Genomic DNA, 19,346 nt, shown 5'->3' with positions numbered 1-19,346 from the left:
CTTTAAAGTACTTAACCCTCTGAAGAACAGCTTATTGCTGCACTCACTGTTGCCTTGTATTCACTGCAATATAGAAGTCCTGCAGCTCTGGAATCAGCACAATCATGGCTAGAAGTGGGAACAACTCCAATGTATTTTGTGCAGAATAACAATTATAAATCATTTTTAAAAATGTATATATTCAACACTTTTCCAAGTGCCACAAATGTTAGAGAAAAAAATTCTCTCCACATGCTATACATACTGAACTATTTCCATTTTTACAACCTCTCCTGTCCTCTCCTCTCAGCTCTGTGTAAACAGATTCTCAGTGAATATTTGTCATGTGACCGTTGGTCTCAGCAGAATCAATCATGTCTCCACAGTGTCTCTGAGGAGCAGAATTTCATGTTTTTAACAGGATCTAGTTGTTACAAACACTTTATTTTTGGCAACGTTTTGAATGAGACATGTAGAACTAAGAGACTTTGACAGAAATATCACAATTTTTAGCTTTGTTTTGGTTACGTTTTCTAACGGAAACTTTCGTAACCCGTGATCCGTTCAAGGACTGTCGGAAAATTTAAATTCTGACGATAATGACACATGAAATATATAATGAATACATACGTTTCATGCAGAAAAAACAAATAATTTAACAGCCTTTGTGATGCAGGACCATAGACTATAAATAATAAATGCAGGACATGTGGGGCTTCCACAACAGGAACAAAGCATCACATCTAGTGCGAATAACTTGGAAAAAACACAAGTAACCTGTGGTCAAAACAGGGCGAACCTGGTGGAGGAAAATTCACTAACTTCACCCTAACTCAGTACTTTGGAAAAAAGCTTCTCATTACTTTGGCAATACTGAGTCATTGTTTCAAATAAAGTTCCTCATCATAATGACTCTCAGGGTGTTTTCAGACAGTCTGCAGCTGCCTGAACTCTGACTTCACCTGTGATCCGTTCAAGGACTGTGGCAAGTTTAAATTCTGACGATAATGACTGTTTTTACAGTTTTTTTCGACAATAAATGCATTTTTTTTTAAGGAAAACATAAGTTTCATGCAGAAAAATCTAATAATTAAAATACTTAAACAGCCTCTGTGATGCAGGACCATAGACTGTTTAAATAATGATAAATGTGGGGAATAACTTGAAAAATCTGTGGTCAAAACAAGGCAAACGTGATGGAGGAAAATTCACTTTGCAGCTGGTCTTGACCCACCCTAACTCACTATTTTGAAAGAAAGCTTCTCATTATTTTTGCAATACTGAGTCACTGTTTCACTCTGACTTCTCCATTTCATCACCAGTAACCAATGAGACACAAATGGCAGTGATGCTTTTTCTACACATTTAAGGGTCAAAGTTTCACTTGAGTTTCAGCATTTAGTTTTCCACCAAAACGACATGGAACTTGAGTTGAGGACACACCTGCTGCATGCTTCAAAACCTGCGTAAAGTGTCAACAAACTGAAGTATTTGGGGTTTTTTTTGAGAGTATTCCAGCTAAGACAGAACGCTATTTGAGTCACAAATACCAGAGAAGAAACAGCAGCTGTTGTGCCTCAGTGGTACTTAAAATGTGGATAAACAAGTAAAACGTGTAGGTTGGAAGCAGTGAGGCAGAGGGACGCTCTGGTGTCCTGTTCATTTAATAACTGTTTCCTGTTTGTTCTCTCTGGGTGAGAGGTAAAGTCAGTTCAGCAGCAGTCATCGTGGAAACGTCTCGGCAGGATAACCAACAACAACAGACGCAGTATTGTTACGTAATGATTCATAATTCAGGGGAAGCAGGCGAGAGCTTCTCCAGCTGAGAGATTCATCCTTTACTGCTCTGGGTAGATGACTCATATGAGACTTCTCCTAACTCGCTGGTGTTTAGTTTCATTTTGAGCCGCAGTGTAAAAAAGGGAAAAGCAGAGTGATAGTTCTGCCTGTGAGAGTGCAAATAAAACTGCTAAATATCCTATGAATATTTATATGCAGCCAGTAGGATTTAGATTTTCCACTAAATGTTCATCTTCACATATGTTTTCCTCAAATTAACCTCATTATTATTATTATTTAGTCCAAGCAACTGTAGTATTAAAGTCAAACATCAAAAATAAAAGTACTAAATGACCTAACCTGTTTCAAAAAACATCAATTATGTTGCATCAATATCGCGTAGTATAAAAATTGATCTTGTAAAAATGTAATTGGACTGGAATTTTTTATTTATTTATATTTATATAATATTTTTATGATTACATATATATTTACTTTCAAACGGGAGGCCTTTTACACAAACTTCTAATATATATTTTTAATAATATGTATGTGATATATTAATATATACAAATACATATATGTTAATATTTTTTAAAGAAAATATTTTAACTTTTTTTTTTTTAGGGGGCCGTCCCGGTGGCACACCTGGTAGAGCGCGTACCACAGAGGCATTGTCCTCGTAAGCGGGCGGCCCGGAGCTCTTTCCCGCATGTCTTCCCCTTCACTCTGTCCTAACAATAAAGCCCAAAAATGGCTTTTATATTTTTCATATTAAGTTTCAATTACAACAAAGCATTTGTTTAACAAAAAAAGGTCTTCTGTTTTCAGAAATGACTGATATTAGAGATTTCCTGAGATGGTTTGATAAACAGTCACAATGTCACAAAATAAGTCAGATTCTAAAAATAAATAAAAAATCTTCTAAAAATACATATTATACATTATATATATGCACATTATAATACAGTACATGAACAGTTACCTTGTGCCCTTTAACTTACATTACATTATATATATATATATATATATATATATATTCCATATATATTCCATATATTTACTTTTTGTAACGGAAACTTTGGTAACCTGTGATCTGTTCGAGGACAGTGGCAAGTTTAAATTCTGACGATAATGACTGTTTTTACAGTTTTTTTCGACAATAAACTGCATTTTTTTAAGGAAAACATAAGTTTCATGCAGAAAAATCTAATAATTAAAATACTTAAACAGCCTTTGTGACGCAGGACCATAGACTGTTTAAATTATAATAAATGCAGGACATGAGGGGAATGTAGTAATGCAGTAATGCTTTTTCGACACATTTAAGGGTCAAAGTTTCACTTAAGTTTCAGCATTTTGTTTGTTATTCCACCAAAACGACATGGAACTTGAGTTGAGGACACACCTGCTGCATGCTTAAAAACCTGCGTAAAGTGTCAACAAACTGTAGTATTTGGGGTTTTTTTGACAGTACTCCAGCTAAGACAGACCGCTATTTCAACAGTTACAGGAACAGTTACCTTCTATATCTATACATATCTATACATATATACAGGGCCGGCTCTAGGCGACATAGCTGGTCACCTAGAGCGCCATCTGCTGGAGGGGGCGCTGACAGTCACCCCCGAAGGAAAAAAAATAAAATAAATACAATTTTCGATGCCCATTGTCGCCCCCCCTCTCTTCGTGTTCTGTCTTGAAAATAATAAATATTAACAAAATAAATTAACAGATAAACAATGACATTTTGTCACTTGTGGTGCTGAGTCATGTGACGTGTGGTCATTGCCTTGCCCCCCTTTAGACGGTCAGATCACTCTCACAGAGGTCAGGTCAAGTGACAGACACGTTATGTTTTGGGGGAGATCTATGGCGATTGGAGCCTTTCCGCATCTCCTTCCTGCTAAGATCGGTGTATGACACACTCCCAACACCGACAAACTTGCACAAGTGGGGTTTGAGGGAGGACCCATTGTACAAGCTTTGTGGGGAGAGGGGTACCATGGCGCACATCCTGTCAGGGTGCAAAACAGCACTTACCCAAGGAAGATACAGGTGGCGCCACGACAAGGTGCTCATGACACTCGCTAACACCCTGGAGCAGGAGAGATGCAAGAAACGCCAACCACATGAGAAAGCAATACCAGCAGTAAACTTTGTAAGGGAGGGATACAAGCCAGCAACCACAGCAACAACAAGAAGCAATCTGCTGCCAAAGGCCCAATCATGGGAGCTGAAGGTAGACCTGGGGGGAAGACTGCAATTCCCCCGGTTGTCCAGACAACCCTGAGGCCAGACGCGGTACTATGGTCTGAAGAGGCAAAGAAGATCATCCTCATTGAACTTACAGTCCCATGGGAAGAGGGTTGTGATCAGGCGTTTGAGAGAAAGAGCAGCAAATACCAGGATCTTGTGCATGACTGCAGAGAGAAATGGTGGCAGGCATGGCTTTTCCCAGTCGAGGTCGGCTGTAGAGGATTTCCTGCCCAGTCAGTGTGGAGAATGCTCACAGCAATTGGGGTGACGGGGAGGGAAAGAAAGACGGCAGCTCGCAGGTTGGGGGAGGCAGCAGAAAGAGCCTCTTGCTGGTTGTGGAGCAGGAGGGAGGAGTTTGGCTGGAAGCCAGGAGGAGTTGATGGGCAGTGATTTGGCCACCACTGCCGACCCACCATCGGGAGGGTGTTGCGGTTCAGGGTCGAAACACCCAATGATCGATTGAGACCACCTGACGACATCAACACCTTCTGGCCAAGGCCACATTCACCAAAAGTGAATGAAGGAGAAGCATCTTTGGATGTAATTGTAATCATGGATTTCTGGGCAACCAGTGACTTCCAGGAAAGTCTGGATGGCAACCGAGGAAGTTTGGTGACTCTGGAGAGACAGATGACCTCCAGGAAAGACTGGCATGGGTGTATTAGGTTAGCGACCTCGTGCACAGCACTCGCAAGAGGGCACCAACCCAAGTTACGAAAAGAAATATGAAGCAATACCCCCAGAGTCGCCCGAGAGGAGGGGAGGATGAGCGACTCAACAGGACAGACACAATGGTAACGGCTAGGACAACGGACTTACGGATAACGAGACGGCTCACTCAAACAACATTAACTGGGGAGGTAATGGAAGTAATGTGTCATTGCGGAAAGACCTGCAAGAACACAAAAGGCCTTAAAATACACCAAGGCAGGACCAAGTGTGGAAAGGAGGAGTCACATGTGCAGCGCACAGTGGTTGCACCTGGTGAGACGCAGGAGAGCTCCAGGCAGGAAGAACCCCACAGCCCTGGAGATCTCTCAGCAACTGTGTCACTTCAAGTCCACAGGAGGGACTCCTCTAATACCTCCGCAGAGAGCCAACCCCACCCTGCGAGGGAACGAATCAAATGGCCCAAGATGGGAGACACTAAGGAATGGCACCAACTAGACCAAGATATCGACAAAGTGCTAGAGGCCACACTAGCAGGGACAGCCGAGCAGAAAGTCAATACCCTAACAACAATAACATACAATCTGGCACGGGAGCGTTTTGGATTGGAGGACAAGAAGGCTTACACCAAGACTGCACACCAACTAAGCAGAAGAGAAAGGGAAATCCATCGATTAAGGGAAGAAATCAAGACGCTCAACAAGCGTTTCAAAAGAGCCCCGGTCGATGAAAAGGAAGGCATCAAGGACCTGACGAGTCAACTGCGGGAACGTCTTTGCAGTCTTCGAAGAGCAGAAGGCATTCGGAAAAGGAGGAAGGATAGAGAGAACAAAAGAGCACAGTTCACCAAAGACCCCTTCCAATTCACCAGAAGACTGCTGGGTGAAGCAAAATCTGGAAGGCTGACCAGCCCCAGAGAAGACGTGGAGGCGTTCTTGAGAGAGACACACAATGACATCTCCAGAAACAAGGCCCAGGATCCCAACCGAAACATTGACGGCATCGAAACACCCGGAAAAGAGCTCAACATCAGCGAACCATCCTGGAAGGAAATCCAAGAGGTGGTGAAAAAGGCCAGAACAGGTTCTGCCCCCAGCCCATCGTTCTGGAAAAAGGCAGAAGGCTGTTCCGTGCCAAAAGAAGAGAACTCCTCAATCATAGACCAATTCAGAACAATCTCACTGCTAAGTGTAGAATGCAAGATCTTCTTTTCTGTAGTGGCTAAAAGGATGACCTCATACATGACAGAGAATGGATACATAGACACCGCTATCCAGAAATGTGGGATCCCGGGCTTCTCTGGATGCCTGGAACACATCAGTGTTCTCAGTCAGATGATCCGGGAGGCCAAAGCCAGCAATAGCAACCTGTCAGTTTTTTGGCTGGATTTGGCAAATGCCTATGGGTCAATCCCTCACGCCCTCATCCATGCAGCACTGGACCATTACCTCATCCCTCAGCACATCAAGGGAATGATCACCAGTTACTTTGGCGGAATCCAGCTACGATTCAAAACAGCCCATTTTACAACACAGTGGCAAAACCTGGAAAAAGGGATCGTAACTGGTTGTACCATCTCCCCTATCCTCTTCATCATGGGAATGAACCTCCTGATAACAGCTGCTGGGAAGGAAGCCCAAGGCCCTAAAATACAATCGGGTATCCGACAACCTCCAATAAGAGGTTACATGGACGACCTTACAGTGACGACCACAACCCATGTGGAGGCGAGGTGGGTGCTAACAGTTCTGGACCGCATGACAACGTGGGCCAGAATGAAGTTTAAGCCAAAGAAATCCAGGTGCATGGTGATCAGGAAAGGTAAACTGACGAACAGGGTCACGCTGCAGGTGCAAGAAGAAGTAATTCCATCGATCAAGGAGAATCTAATCAAGTGCAAGAAGACGGCAGCTGCAGAAAGAGCAAAGTCACTCCAGCTGTTGGACTTTAAATTCACAGTCCATTTTTATTATTTTTATCTGTTATAAATAGATTTGGGACATCTTCAACTCGCTTGTTCTGGCTGACAAACTGAAATCAACACACACTGCACTTTAATTTATTTAATCATTCAATTATTTATTTTTGTATTCATTTGGTATTCATTTTTATTTTGTCAAAGAAAATACAAAATGTATTTATTAATTAATGTCCATTTATTTTTATTTTATTGTTTCTGCATTTATTTGAATTTATATAAATGTGTTTTCAAAGTTGTTGTTTTTTAAAAGTTTTAGAATAAAATAGGCCCTTAAAATAGTTATTTTTTTTAATATTTTTGAATGAAATAATTTTTACATGTATTTTCGATGTGTTTAAATGCTTTTTAATGTGTTGTTTTATATTTATAATTTTTCCATTTTTTCCCATTTATTTTATATATTTTTTAATTAAAGCATTTTTACATTTATTTTCTATTCATTAAATGTTTTTTTAATGTATATATATATATATATACATTATTTATTGAATCTTTTTTTTTTGCATTTATTCAGTATTTATTTTAAATATATTGGGGTTTTTTGGGGTGGCTTCTGTCCTCCACAGATGTAAAAACAGAGGATGACAGAAGACGGCAGGATTCTTCTTCAGTAGTTTATTAGAGTTATTCAGTGAGTTTAAATGAATCTGAGAGCAGCGTAAAGTTTAAATGCTGCTGATTATTGTTCCTTTAATGTCTGTGTTGAGTGACACAAAACGTCTCTAAACTGTCTGATTGCGTTTTGTCGAAGAACAAAGAATGACAATAACTGCCTCAAAGTCTCAGCTGAAAGCAGCTTTTCTCTCTTTTCTCTCTCACCCTGTTGCTGCACTATTGTTTGCACAAACCTGCTTAGCAAGCGGGTTCGATTCCTGCGTGTGTGTGTCGGAGTGTTTGTTTGAGTTTGAGTTGCAGCACACTTAGGATCCTGTCACCATGGTTGTCCATTGAGTATTTCATGATTTATGCTGAGCTTAAACCAAAATATTTCCCCAGTCCCAGACTAAAAGCTGAAAGTCTTTAGTAAATCTAGGAGTTTTACTGGAGTCACGGCGCTCCGTCATCTCCATGGTTAGTTTAAGGTAGTAATCTGCTCTGTTTCATATCAGTCTTTTATAGTCTTGGTTTGGATCATATCAAACGTGTTTGATATTATCTCAAGTCTCAGTGACGGAACAAAATCACCAACCAATAGATGAGCGGGGGAAAGGTCCCCGGTTCAGACTGGTTCCAGTAAAATGACTCAGACAGTAAAAAGTAACATCACAGTAATGCTAGTAAGCTCAGTCCTAAATAAAATATAGTGATGTCATTTATTTAGATGTTTCTTAGTAAAGAGAACAGTAAGGAGACAGTAAGGAGAAATAAATGTATACATAAATAAGTAATAAATAATCAATGATTAACTAAATGAAAGTTGATAGAGCTGATACATAATTATTCAATTAAACACATCATACTTAAGGACATAAATGTATATCATGAATTCATTTCTAAATGTTCCTATCCTTTATTCTTGCTTATATCTATTTTTACTATAAAATAGTCAACTTTTCATGTGATAAAAACAGAAACCCTTTTTCAGCTTTGTGAGGGGCATTTTGTGGCGTCTTCTCTTCTTGTTGTTGTTGTTTTTTCCAACACAAACCACTGAGTCACACACTAGAGCAGCTGGAGCCAAAAGCTGCTTCTCCTCCAGTTAGTCAGTTTTTACTAAGAGCATGATGGGGAAAACTGCTAAAAGAATCTAGTTGTAGTTTGTAAATAGTTATCCTGCAAGAGAGTCTAATCTCACAATAAAAGCTCAGTGTGAGACTAAAAACTCTCAACACTTGTCTTTAGATGTGAGCAGGTGTGACACCATAGTTTTCCAGGAGTCTTTTCTAAATCTTTTAAACTGATGTTTATGTAGCATTACGCTCCTCACAGAGCCCTCGGGGCAGGAGCAAGTGTTGGGCCGCTGACACACACCTCCGTTCTGGCAATGCAACCAACACACCGCTGAGGGAGAGGACACACACACACACACACACACACACACACACACAGGCAAGATGAGTGTCATCGAAACGAGACGAACGAAACGAGATAAATATGAGGAAAGAAGAGTTTCAGGAACGTCATGCACTGAACAGAGGGAGCATTCACACACAGCAGATTAAATTCCTCACTGCAACGTATCAGAGACATCAACAGAAACCACAGTGTGTGTGTGTGTCTGTGTGTGTGTGTGTGTGTGTGTGTGTGTGTGGGGAGCAGCTGTTGAGGATGTAGACGTTCATATGTAAAAGTTGCCATTTGAATTTCATTTTGCATGTCCACCGTTTGCCTTTCCCTTGAAATTTGCAGCAACAGAAGAAGCTCATGAATACGATGATTATGGAGGCTCCGATATCACATTTGTAAATTGTGTGTGTGATGTTCACTGCTTTATAGTTTTATAGCTGATGAAGCCAGTTCCAGTCTGCCTTTTCCTGTTAAAACAGCAACAGTTTCACCATACGTAATAAACCTGCAGTAATAAAGCTCCTGGTGATTTAAACAGTCTCAAACAAACAAAGCAGCACATTGATCCCTAAAAAAGCTTTAAAAGCTCTTTTTAAAAAAATACAACATGACGCTTAATGAATATTTACATCTAATGGTATAAGATAATACATGGATAGGAAATACAACTTTAAATAGACTTAATGACAGGATATTTGGAAACATGTCGACCCTAAAATAATATGGAATATGACGCAATAAATAAATATGCTATTAAAATAAAAATAAATAAATGTAGGCATTATTTAGCTGATAAAATGTGACAAAAAATATTATTTCTGCTTTTCATTTGTTTACATTTTTGTTGATTCCTCTTTGTATTTAATTTCCTAATGAATCCCTATTTGTTTTATCATTTATTTTATTTATTTTTTCATTAATGTATTTATTTTTGTATTTATTTTTTTATACATTTTTGTTATGTTTTCAAATGTGCCCATTTATTTAACTTTTTTTTGTCATTTTGCATTTATATTGTATTTATTTAAATGTGTTTTCAAATGTATTTATTCCTTTTCATATATTTCACTACTAATACAAGCTTTTAAAGACCCATCACTAAAGCTAAAGCATCTGCGTCACCACTGGTCATCAGTGTGATTCATGTTTCTTTGAATATTTTAAGGGTAGAGGTCGGGGTGGTGATACGGCAGAAATCTTTTGTCATGGAAAAAATCATTCTCTTCAACAGTAACAGTTATATATTATCATTATAGAGTCAGAAGAAATGGTTTAAAATAACCAAAAGTGTCTGTTCAGTGTTGGTAAAGTATTAAACATAAACATTCTTTTTTTGAAAATGAAAATAGTTTCCAAAGCAGCCAGGAGGCAACATGTTACCTCCGTCCCCAGCAAGAGGAGTTTTCTTCACTATTGTTTGATTAAAATAACTTAGAAGGAAGATATTCTTATGTTTCTAATCTACAGCTGCATCTCAATACATTAGAATATGATGGAAAGTCCATTTCCAGTAGTTCAAGTCAAACAGCCCCAACCAAGTACTGAGTCATATAGATGGACAGACTTTTCAGAGGAACATTTCCATATTAAACATACTTTTTAAAATTGGTCTTTTGTAATATTAACTTATCTTCTTCCATTTCTCCAGCCTGTGTTATGATGACGGGTTGTTTGCTCCACGCTCATTTAAACTTGCTGCAATTTTTGTTCAATGCGGCTCAAAATATTATAACATTTCCCAACTAATGTGCTTTCTGCCTCTGATCCTGAGCCTGTCATCATCCTCTTTGCTCTCAAAAATGGAAGCTTGCACATAACTTTGTTGCATTATATTGAAACTGTGTGTCAGAGTAATTCAAAAGCGAGACCTCATTGTTGTGATGGTGATTATTTTATTATGTGTGTTCTCATTTGAGCATGATTAAACATGCCGCCTTTAATATGGCTATAAAAAAGCTTATTGCATTTTGTTTTCGGGTTGATGCACGGCTAAAAAAGTTTGTGAACCGCTGTTCTAATTTATTGAGATGCACCTGTATTAAGCTTGTGTCCTGTTATTAATATCAATGTTTTCTTGGCTACTTCTGCATAGTGAGCACATGCAGACGAAGCATCAGAGGAGAGAGAGAGACGAGGCACAGAGACGTTAATAACCTCCAGAGAGATGTGTGTCTGCAGCAGCTGAGAGAAGCAGTTAATAAAGAGGCGGAGCAGCAGCAGCAGCAGCAGCAGCAGCAGCAGCAGCAGCAGCAGCAGCAGCAGCAGCAGCAGCAGGGCGTGGTGGTGTAGTAAAGGTTGTTATAGTGAGAGGAAGCAGGAAGAGTCCTGGTCCGTCTGGTCTCTCTACCTCTGCAGGTGGGAGGCGGCGTCCAGGTGCCGTTCTCCAGACACCTGCTCCTCCCGACGCCCTCCATCACGTAGCCGCCAAAACACGAGTACGCCGCCACGTCCCCGAACTGGAAGACCGCCCCCCGCACCACCCCGTTGGCCACGTGGAGGGGGGGGCCACAGGACACCCCTGAACAACAACCCACCAGTTACTCTACATCTCTCTGGCTCCTCCAGCCGACTCAACATGCTAAAAGCTCTCCAACATTTCAACCTGCTGTTGGAGCAAAGAGGGGAAGCTGCAGGTCTACAAAATAAAGGAAACACCTTACAGCACAAGAGAAGAAGACTATGCTCATCTTTTCCTGAGACTGTTAATAACAATCTGAAGAAATCTATCTGAAAAAACCTTTCCTGATGTCATGATTTTTGAGACTTAATAATTCAAAAAGGGGCAATAATTACCACAAGATTCAAATTGAAACAATCCAAACAACAACCTTAAAGGGAAACTTTGGTATTTTTTCAGTGGCAGAAGAATTATTCAGATCCTTTACTTCAGTAAAAGTACTAATACCACACTGTGAAATGACTCCACTACAAGTAAAAGTGTAAAAGTATCAGCATTAAAATGTACTTAAAGTATCAAAAGTAACATTACTCGTTATGCAGATTGTTATATATATTCCAAATGTATTATTAGATTATTTATATTGGTGCATTTATATAAGCAGTGTTTTAATTTTGTAATACTAGGGCCCATTTTAACTACTTAATATACTCTTATGAAGTTTAATTAAAGAAAAATGTCTAATAACTTGAAATTTATGCTTTATTCTTATGCTTTATCCACGCCCCCTTTCATAAAATGACCACGTTGCATACTTTGATGAACTGGTCCTACAGATTTTATCCAATTGACTTCAAACTTGGTCACTACCATCACAAGGCTTTTGGGATCAAAAGTTGTATAAATCTTTACCGCCTGTCACACTATGTGGGCGTGGCATGGCGGCAAAATATGGCGTCTCGCCATCTAACACCAGACTGGATAACTTGACCATACATTGTCCAATCTGTCCCAAATTTCACACACGTGATTAAGGTCCAGCCCGGAACACACCCACATGTCAATATTGATACACTGTCATAGCGCCCCCCGCTGGCAACAGGAAGTAACATCTTTTACAGCTAGCCCCAGCAGTAGGTTTCACATAGAACCACGAAATTTGGTACACACATGCTTCATGTGCACCAAAAACCCTCTTGGACCCATACCTCAAACCCAACAGGAAGTCACATTTATAAGATTTAAAGTGGTGAATCTGCGAGAAAAAAGTTGCTTTTTTCCCCAGTTTTTTCTTGTAAATCTGCGACTTTTTTCGCACAGATTTGCCACTTTAATCTCGTAAATTTGCAACTTTTTTCCCGAAATATTACCGTACTTGGCCCTAATACGCCGTCATAGTCAAGTTCTCCTGGTTCAAGTCATTGAAGAATAACTCTGTAGATGAGTAAAGATTCATTTCTGATAGTTTCATACACTTAGACTGTTGAAGACATTCATTTCAATGGGTCGTTGGTTCAATGGTTCAATGTTTCCTACAGGCAACATTCAGACAAGAAACCGGTTAAAAAAGTTTCTTTTATAATGTTTTTAAATTTAAAATGTTATGTTTTTACCCTGTTGAAGCTACTGAATCTTTTACACATGTTTATTAAATAAATTATGTTAAAATTCATTTTAAAAACGTTCTTTTTCACTTGTGCACCGTTATGGTACAATGTTGCTATGGGCAACAAACCCCGAAAACTCCCCAATAAAAAAAGTTATAAAATTTCTTCAGATTACGTTTATTTAGTCTATTTTAAGACAAAAAAAACACTCCAAACATTTTTTTCCTAACTGGCATCATAATGCCTACCATAGAGGGTTAAATGGATAAACATTTTGGGTGACGGCAGTTCCCAGACACTCCCTTAGTTCGCTGGAAGTCAACTATAACTGACACAGAGTTGTTCTCAAACCTCTCCTCTTCCTGGAATGAAGCAACATGTATTAACCAGCAGCCAGGCGAGGCCAGGCTCCTCCTGCTCAAAGTCTAGTCAGCTCAGGTATTTGTTGTTCCCATATTTGTTTGTTAGAGGGGTAAATCTGACAAATGCACTAAAAAATAAGTCAAAAAAGTCAAGTTTTTTAAAGCTTTTTTAGGTATTTTTGATATCGTCCAAGAGGACTTATAGTATTTTCCCCCGAACAACAACCAAGAAGCTCAGTAGCTTTTTCTTCTCTAGTAGCTTGATGCCTCGTTCTGTTAAAGTGGAAGTGGATTAGAGATCTTAGCAACCTGGTCTCACAGAAATCCGTGAAATAGCCACGGATTCGCTTAACTCAAAATCCGTGGAATAGCCACGGAATAACTCAAATTTCCGTGAAACTGACACGGATTTCGCTACAATGCAAGTTAATGACAGTCATATCCCAACCTGGTATTTTTAGGGACCGAGCACTAACGGTGCGAGGACCCTATTGTAATTGGTCCGTCTATTATTAGGGCCCGAGCAGGCAACGACCTGCGAGGTCCCTATTGTATTTCGAATGATTATTCTTTTTCTTTTTATTATTATTAGGGCCCGAGCAGGCAACGACCTGCGAGGTCCCTATTGTATTTCGAATGATTATTTATTTATTTTTTTCTCGTGATGAAATGATCGCATTTTTCACTGCCTGAACATACCCCAAAACTCATGAAACTTTAAATATAAGTCACACCTGGCGAAAAATGTTATAATCTATTGTCATCCTGAATTTTCACCACTAGGTGGCGCTATAGTAAAGGAAAGTGCGTTTTGGCTAATAACTTCCACATACTTTATCGCACATTCAAAAAACTTATATCCACGCGATCACTGAGCTCTTTAAAATTAAGTATTTTATATCTCCACATCGGTTGGTCGGATTAACACCAAACTTGGTATACTTATTGTCAATGCCCTCCTGAGGATAACCCTTGAAGATTTTATTGATCGACCCTAGGTGGCACTCTGGCGGCAGTTTAATTTAATAAGTGCCACTGTGCCCAGACCATAAGACTTAAGGCAATGAAATTCATAGGGGTGGTATAGACTGGTCCCTGTAACGCACAAACCCAGACGGCAGCATGCCCCGACACGCGTGTACTGTGAGGGCCCGTTCAGTACTGCGCGCAGTCCTAGTTTATCTTGTTTTAAGAGTTAATATCTTATTTTAAGTGTTCAACTTCACGCTGTAATCTTACTTCAAGAAATCTTGTCAAGGGAAATGATCTTGCTGCATGGACAGATAATTTCACTGGTTTTGAGAAACCTTTTCTCTCAGATTTAGTGTTGTTATCTTGTTTTAGACACAGTTCAGAGGGAGAGGCTCTAGAGACGTGTTCCTGTGATGCCTCGGTCCACATAGGGACAAGAACTGTTGTGGGACCTGTTGCTGCCCGATATCCAGATTTCAGAAGGAGACTTCTCCTTGAGCAAGACTTGTTTAAAGTCAATCACAAACAGACTGGATCATGTTAAATGTAAAGAGGAACATTTTCATTCTCTGTGGGATTCTCTCCATCATGATGTCAGACACTCATAACAACAATCGGAGCCTGTTGGGGCCAAAACAAACCGTTAGAGGATGTAACATTTCATTGAGGCTGTTGACCTGGAAGCTCCTGTAATCAATACTGGAACTATTTCACAAGCTGTTGTTCCCTCTGAACCCCAACAAGCTGTTTCATGGCATTTGTTGCTCCTTTTTACATTTTACTCACTGTGGCCTTGTATTTCAGTTAAATCTATAAGTCCTGCAGCTCTATGGAATCAGCACAATCATGGCTAGAAGTGGAAACAACTTCAATGTATGTTTATGTGTATATGCACATGTATATGTATATGTACATGCATGCATTTCTTTTATTTTCTTGAACTGCCTTGATACATATTTATATATATATGTGTGTATTTAAATTTGTGAAAATATATATAAATTTGTGTTTTGTATAACTGTATTTACATTTGCAAAACTGTATATTTTTTGTATAACTGTATATTTACTTATCTGAAATTTCAATAAAGTATTATTTTTTTTTATAAAGAAACAACTTCAAAATGTCTTTTGTGCAAAATAACACAGTTATAATGACAAAATCATAAAAAAAGGAAAAACGCAAGTTGAATTTCTCTGATAAATGATTCATTTTATTTATAGTTTATTCCAAGTGTTTTGTTTGTGGCAATGTTTTAAATGAGACGTGAAATAAAGTGATTTTGAGAGAAATATCACAATTTTAAGCTTCTTTCTGGTCACTTTTTCTAAAAGAAGATTTTTTTTACAGGTTCTTACTACGATAAATGGTGTATCTTTGGTGACATTTAAAAAAGCATACAGTATGTTTGTTGGGGTTCAGAGGGTTAAACAATAAAACAAAAAATAGGTTGAAAAATACTGGACTTCCCCTTTAAGAAATACTTAAATATCTGTTGTAAAAGCTCCAGAAATCTGTTTGTGGAGCTTCTATCTTCTATTGTAAGGTGTTTCTTAGATATCAGCTCTTAAAATATACTCTTATGAGCTATTTTTGTTGTGATTATATTTGTCCAAACAAATGGACCTTTAGTTGTACCAGGATTTAAAATGAACAACAAATTGAAGAAAACAAAGGTGGTCTAATCATTTTTTCCATGACTGCATTTTTTATTTTTTATTTACTGAATGCATGAAGAGAAGCCATCCAATATTTCATTGTATTTGAGTGTAATAACAGTAAAGATCTTTCTGGTTTCTGATATAAACTCTGACAATCTGTGTTGTGAAACTGGTTTGTGTGTTGCAAACATTTACCAAATACAGAGGACTTTAGTCACAGGAAGCCACAGTGAGTGGTGGTTGTCAGTGATTACAGTCATTCACATCACGTCACTGAAACATCCAGTGAATTCTGTGTGTTTATGTGTAAATGGCTGTGTGTGTTTCTCACGTTGGCAGGTGGGGAAGGTGGAGCTCCAGGTGTTGCCGCCCATGCACACCACCGGAGAATCTCCCACCAGACTGAAGCCTTTATCACACATGAACTCCACGGCGCGCCCTGTGTTCAGGTTGTGCTCCGTCACTTTACCGTGCAGCATCTGCTTGGGGCTGTCGCAGCCTCTGGACGCTGGTACCACAGAGAACCACGCACATTAAACTCATCATCCACAAAGAGAAACACTGCTTCAAATGGTGCTCAATTCATTTGCAGTTCTGCACTGATTTTCAAATGTTTGTACTGATTTTATTATTATTATTCTGAATATTCTAATTCTTAATATATTGTGTATATCTATAGTGATTATTTGTTTTATTTTTATTCTATGTAATTTAATATGTATATCTATCTATCTCTCTTTATTCATCCATCCATCAATCTTTTTTTCCAACCATCCATTTATCCATCCATCCATCCATCCATCCATCCATCCATCCATCCATCAATCCATCTCTTTATTCATCCATCCATCCATCCATCCATCCATCCATCCATCCATCCATCCATCCATCCATCCATCTTTTCATTCTTCCATCATCCATCCATCCAATCTTTTATTCATCCATTCATCCATCTTTTTATTCATCCATTCATCCATCTTTTTATTCATCCATCCATCCATCCATCCATCTTTTTATTCATCCATCCATCCATCCATCCATCCATCCATCCTTTTATCCATCCATCCATCCATCCATCCATCCATCCATCCATCCATCCATCCATCCATCCATCCATCTTTTTATTCATCCATCCATTCATCCATCTTTTTATTCATCCACCCATTCATCCATCTCTTTATTCATCCATACACCCATACATCCATCTCATTATCCATCCATCTATTCATCCATCTCTTTATTCATCCATCCATCCATCTTTTTATCCATCCAGCCATCCATTCATCCATCTTTTGATTCACCCATCCATCCATCCATCCATCCATCCATCCATCCATCCATCCATCCATCCATCCATCTTTTGATTCACCCATCCATCCATCCATCTTTTTATTCATCCATCCATCCATCCATCCATCCATCTTTTTATTCATCCATCCATCCATCCATCCATCCATCCATCCATCCATCCGTCCATCCATCCATCCATCCATCCACTAACTGATCTCTGATGGTCTCCGTACCTTCACATGTTGGAGCTGGGAGGCTCCAGGTGCCGTTGCTCTGACAGACGAGAGTCTTTGAGCCAAACAGCTGCAGACCAGCATTACACACATAGCTGGCGTTGTGTAGATACGTCTCTCCTGACGTGTGAACCTGTGCATGTTGCACTGTGGGAGGAGGCCCACAGGATTGTGCTGGGGACACAAAAGACAAGCGTAAACCTGTATGTTGAAGGCGTGGTGAGACTAAGGTATGTGTCTATAGGATAAGGAAACAGGTTGAACACCTTTCTGCGAAACTCCACGTTACACCCTCCATAAGCCATAATTCATAAATCATACAGTCATGGAAAAAATGATGAGCCCACCCTTGTTTTAATTCATTTCTTGTTGATTTTAATGCCTGGTATAAGTAAAGGTACATTTGTTTGGACATTTATAATGATAACAATAAAATTAGCTGTTAAGAATTTAATTTAAGAGCTGATATCTAGACATTTAACATGGTTTTCTTCATAATAACCAAAATCTATATAAAACAAACATGAAAAATGTCTAGATAGCAGCTCTTAAATTAAACTTATTAAACTCTTATGAGCCATTTGTGTTGCTATCATTATATTTGTGCAAACAAATGTACCTTAAGTTGTACCAGGCATTAAAATCAACTAGAAATTGAAGAAAACAAGGTGGTCTAATTTTTTTTTCTATGACTGTAAGTAAAAAATGCAATCAATAAAATAAATGCAAGTTATATTTTGCCCTCTAACTTTATAGGTTTCATTCTCTCAAGGTGTGTTCCAGCTTTACTGATGAGTCATTTCAACAATAGATACATTAATATTCTGTGTAAACAAACCTACCAACACACATGTTCTGTCCCCCTGACACGTCCGGATCGAGTCTCCCTGTGACAACATGAACAAAGTGTAAAGACACAAGAACACTAGAAGACCTTAAACACACAGCAGATACTGAGCTGCAGAAAAAATAGACAACATGATACAGTCAAGATCCACTCTATTGATTTTTTCACCGTAGATTGAAACACTGGACTATTTAGTCAGCAGTTTGCCCTCTCTGTGTTATCATCAGTGTCATAAAATGCACTCATTGTGGCGAGATTTCAAACGGCCGAGGCTAACATATCAATGGGTATCAGTGTATCAGGAATAGAGTGACTCAGCTGCTTGTGTTTGCTCTGTAACTGCACACTCGCATCGATTGCTGAGGGGAAATCATGTGACCTGCTGTAATCTGATTGTTAGCCATTAGCTCGGACTTGTTTTAAAGCACAGTGCAGGAGGGGAGAGGGAGCGCTCTGTTGTTGTACAGGATATGACTTTCTGCCAGCATAATCACACAAAAAACACATCTTTTAGGAGTTGTACGGTGTCCTTGAGTGCCAAGAAAGGCGCCTCCAAATAAAATGTATTATTATTATTATTATTATTATTAAAAAACTTGGAAAAAGGGGCTCAATTGCACAGCAAAGCAGGAATGTTTTGGTAGATTGGGTTTCCCCTACAGCTGTTGTTTCCCTGTGTGTCACCTAAATGTTATTTCTAATCTTTGCTGCTAAACTTGGCCTGCTGAGCAGTACCTTCATGTCGAAGCCTGGCAGGCACGAGTACATGAGGAAGTCCCCGTAGTTGTAGCTGTCGCCCTCGGTGACACCGTGGAGAAGAGGAGGGGGTTTCTCACAAACCACCAGCTCGCAGGAAACTGAGGAGAGGCTTGGAGCCCAGCGGCCCCCCGGCTGATAAAACACAAAGGACAGGAAAGTTACAGCATAATTTATGGGTTCTGATTGGCACACAGTAAAATCAGCATACCCAAATTAACACTGTAAGAGTTGATCTTAACACTTTTTAAGTGTCTACATGGGTCCACACCTCAGAGGGTTAATGTAACACTTTTTCGAGTGTAGTGTAAATTTGACTCTTTTTGGAGTTAAAATTTAACACCAAAAAGAGTCAAATTTACACTAACTCAGTGTAAAGGTACCAACACTCGAAAAAGTGTTACATTAACACTGAGGTGTGGACCCATGTAGACACTTAAAAAGTGTTAAGATCAACTCTTACAGTGTTATTCTGGGTAATGCTGATTTTACTGTGCATGTTCAGTGGAAAACAGAGAGGATAGAGAGGAATTTCCTCAGAGTCAT

At 39.2% G+C, this 19,346-nt stretch overlaps 1 protein-coding gene across 1 annotated transcript; it reads right to left on the bottom strand.

The window, feature by feature from the left end:
* Positions 1 to 10,356: 10,356 nt before the first annotated feature.
* LOC131989900 (P-selectin-like) lies at positions 10,357 to 18,838 on the bottom strand. The gene is made up of 5 exons (XM_059355262.1): positions 18,780 to 18,838; positions 18,040 to 18,084; positions 17,198 to 17,371; positions 16,006 to 16,182; positions 10,357 to 11,192 (listed from the first exon to the last, which is right to left on the bottom strand). The coding sequence occupies exons 2-5, from the start codon at positions 18,047 to 18,049 to the stop codon at positions 10,753 to 10,755; spliced, it is 801 nt and encodes a 266-aa protein (XP_059211245.1). The 5' UTR covers positions 18,050 to 18,084; positions 18,780 to 18,838; the 3' UTR covers positions 10,357 to 10,752.
* Between the last annotated feature and the right edge of the window lie 508 nt (positions 18,839 to 19,346).

Source organism: Centropristis striata, chromosome 17 (assembly GCF_030273125.1).
Source record: "Centropristis striata isolate RG_2023a ecotype Rhode Island chromosome 17, C.striata_1.0, whole genome shotgun sequence".
Lineage (NCBI taxonomy): Eukaryota > Metazoa > Chordata > Actinopteri > Perciformes > Serranidae > Centropristis > Centropristis striata.
This window is presented reverse-complemented; position numbering and strand designations above follow the sequence as displayed.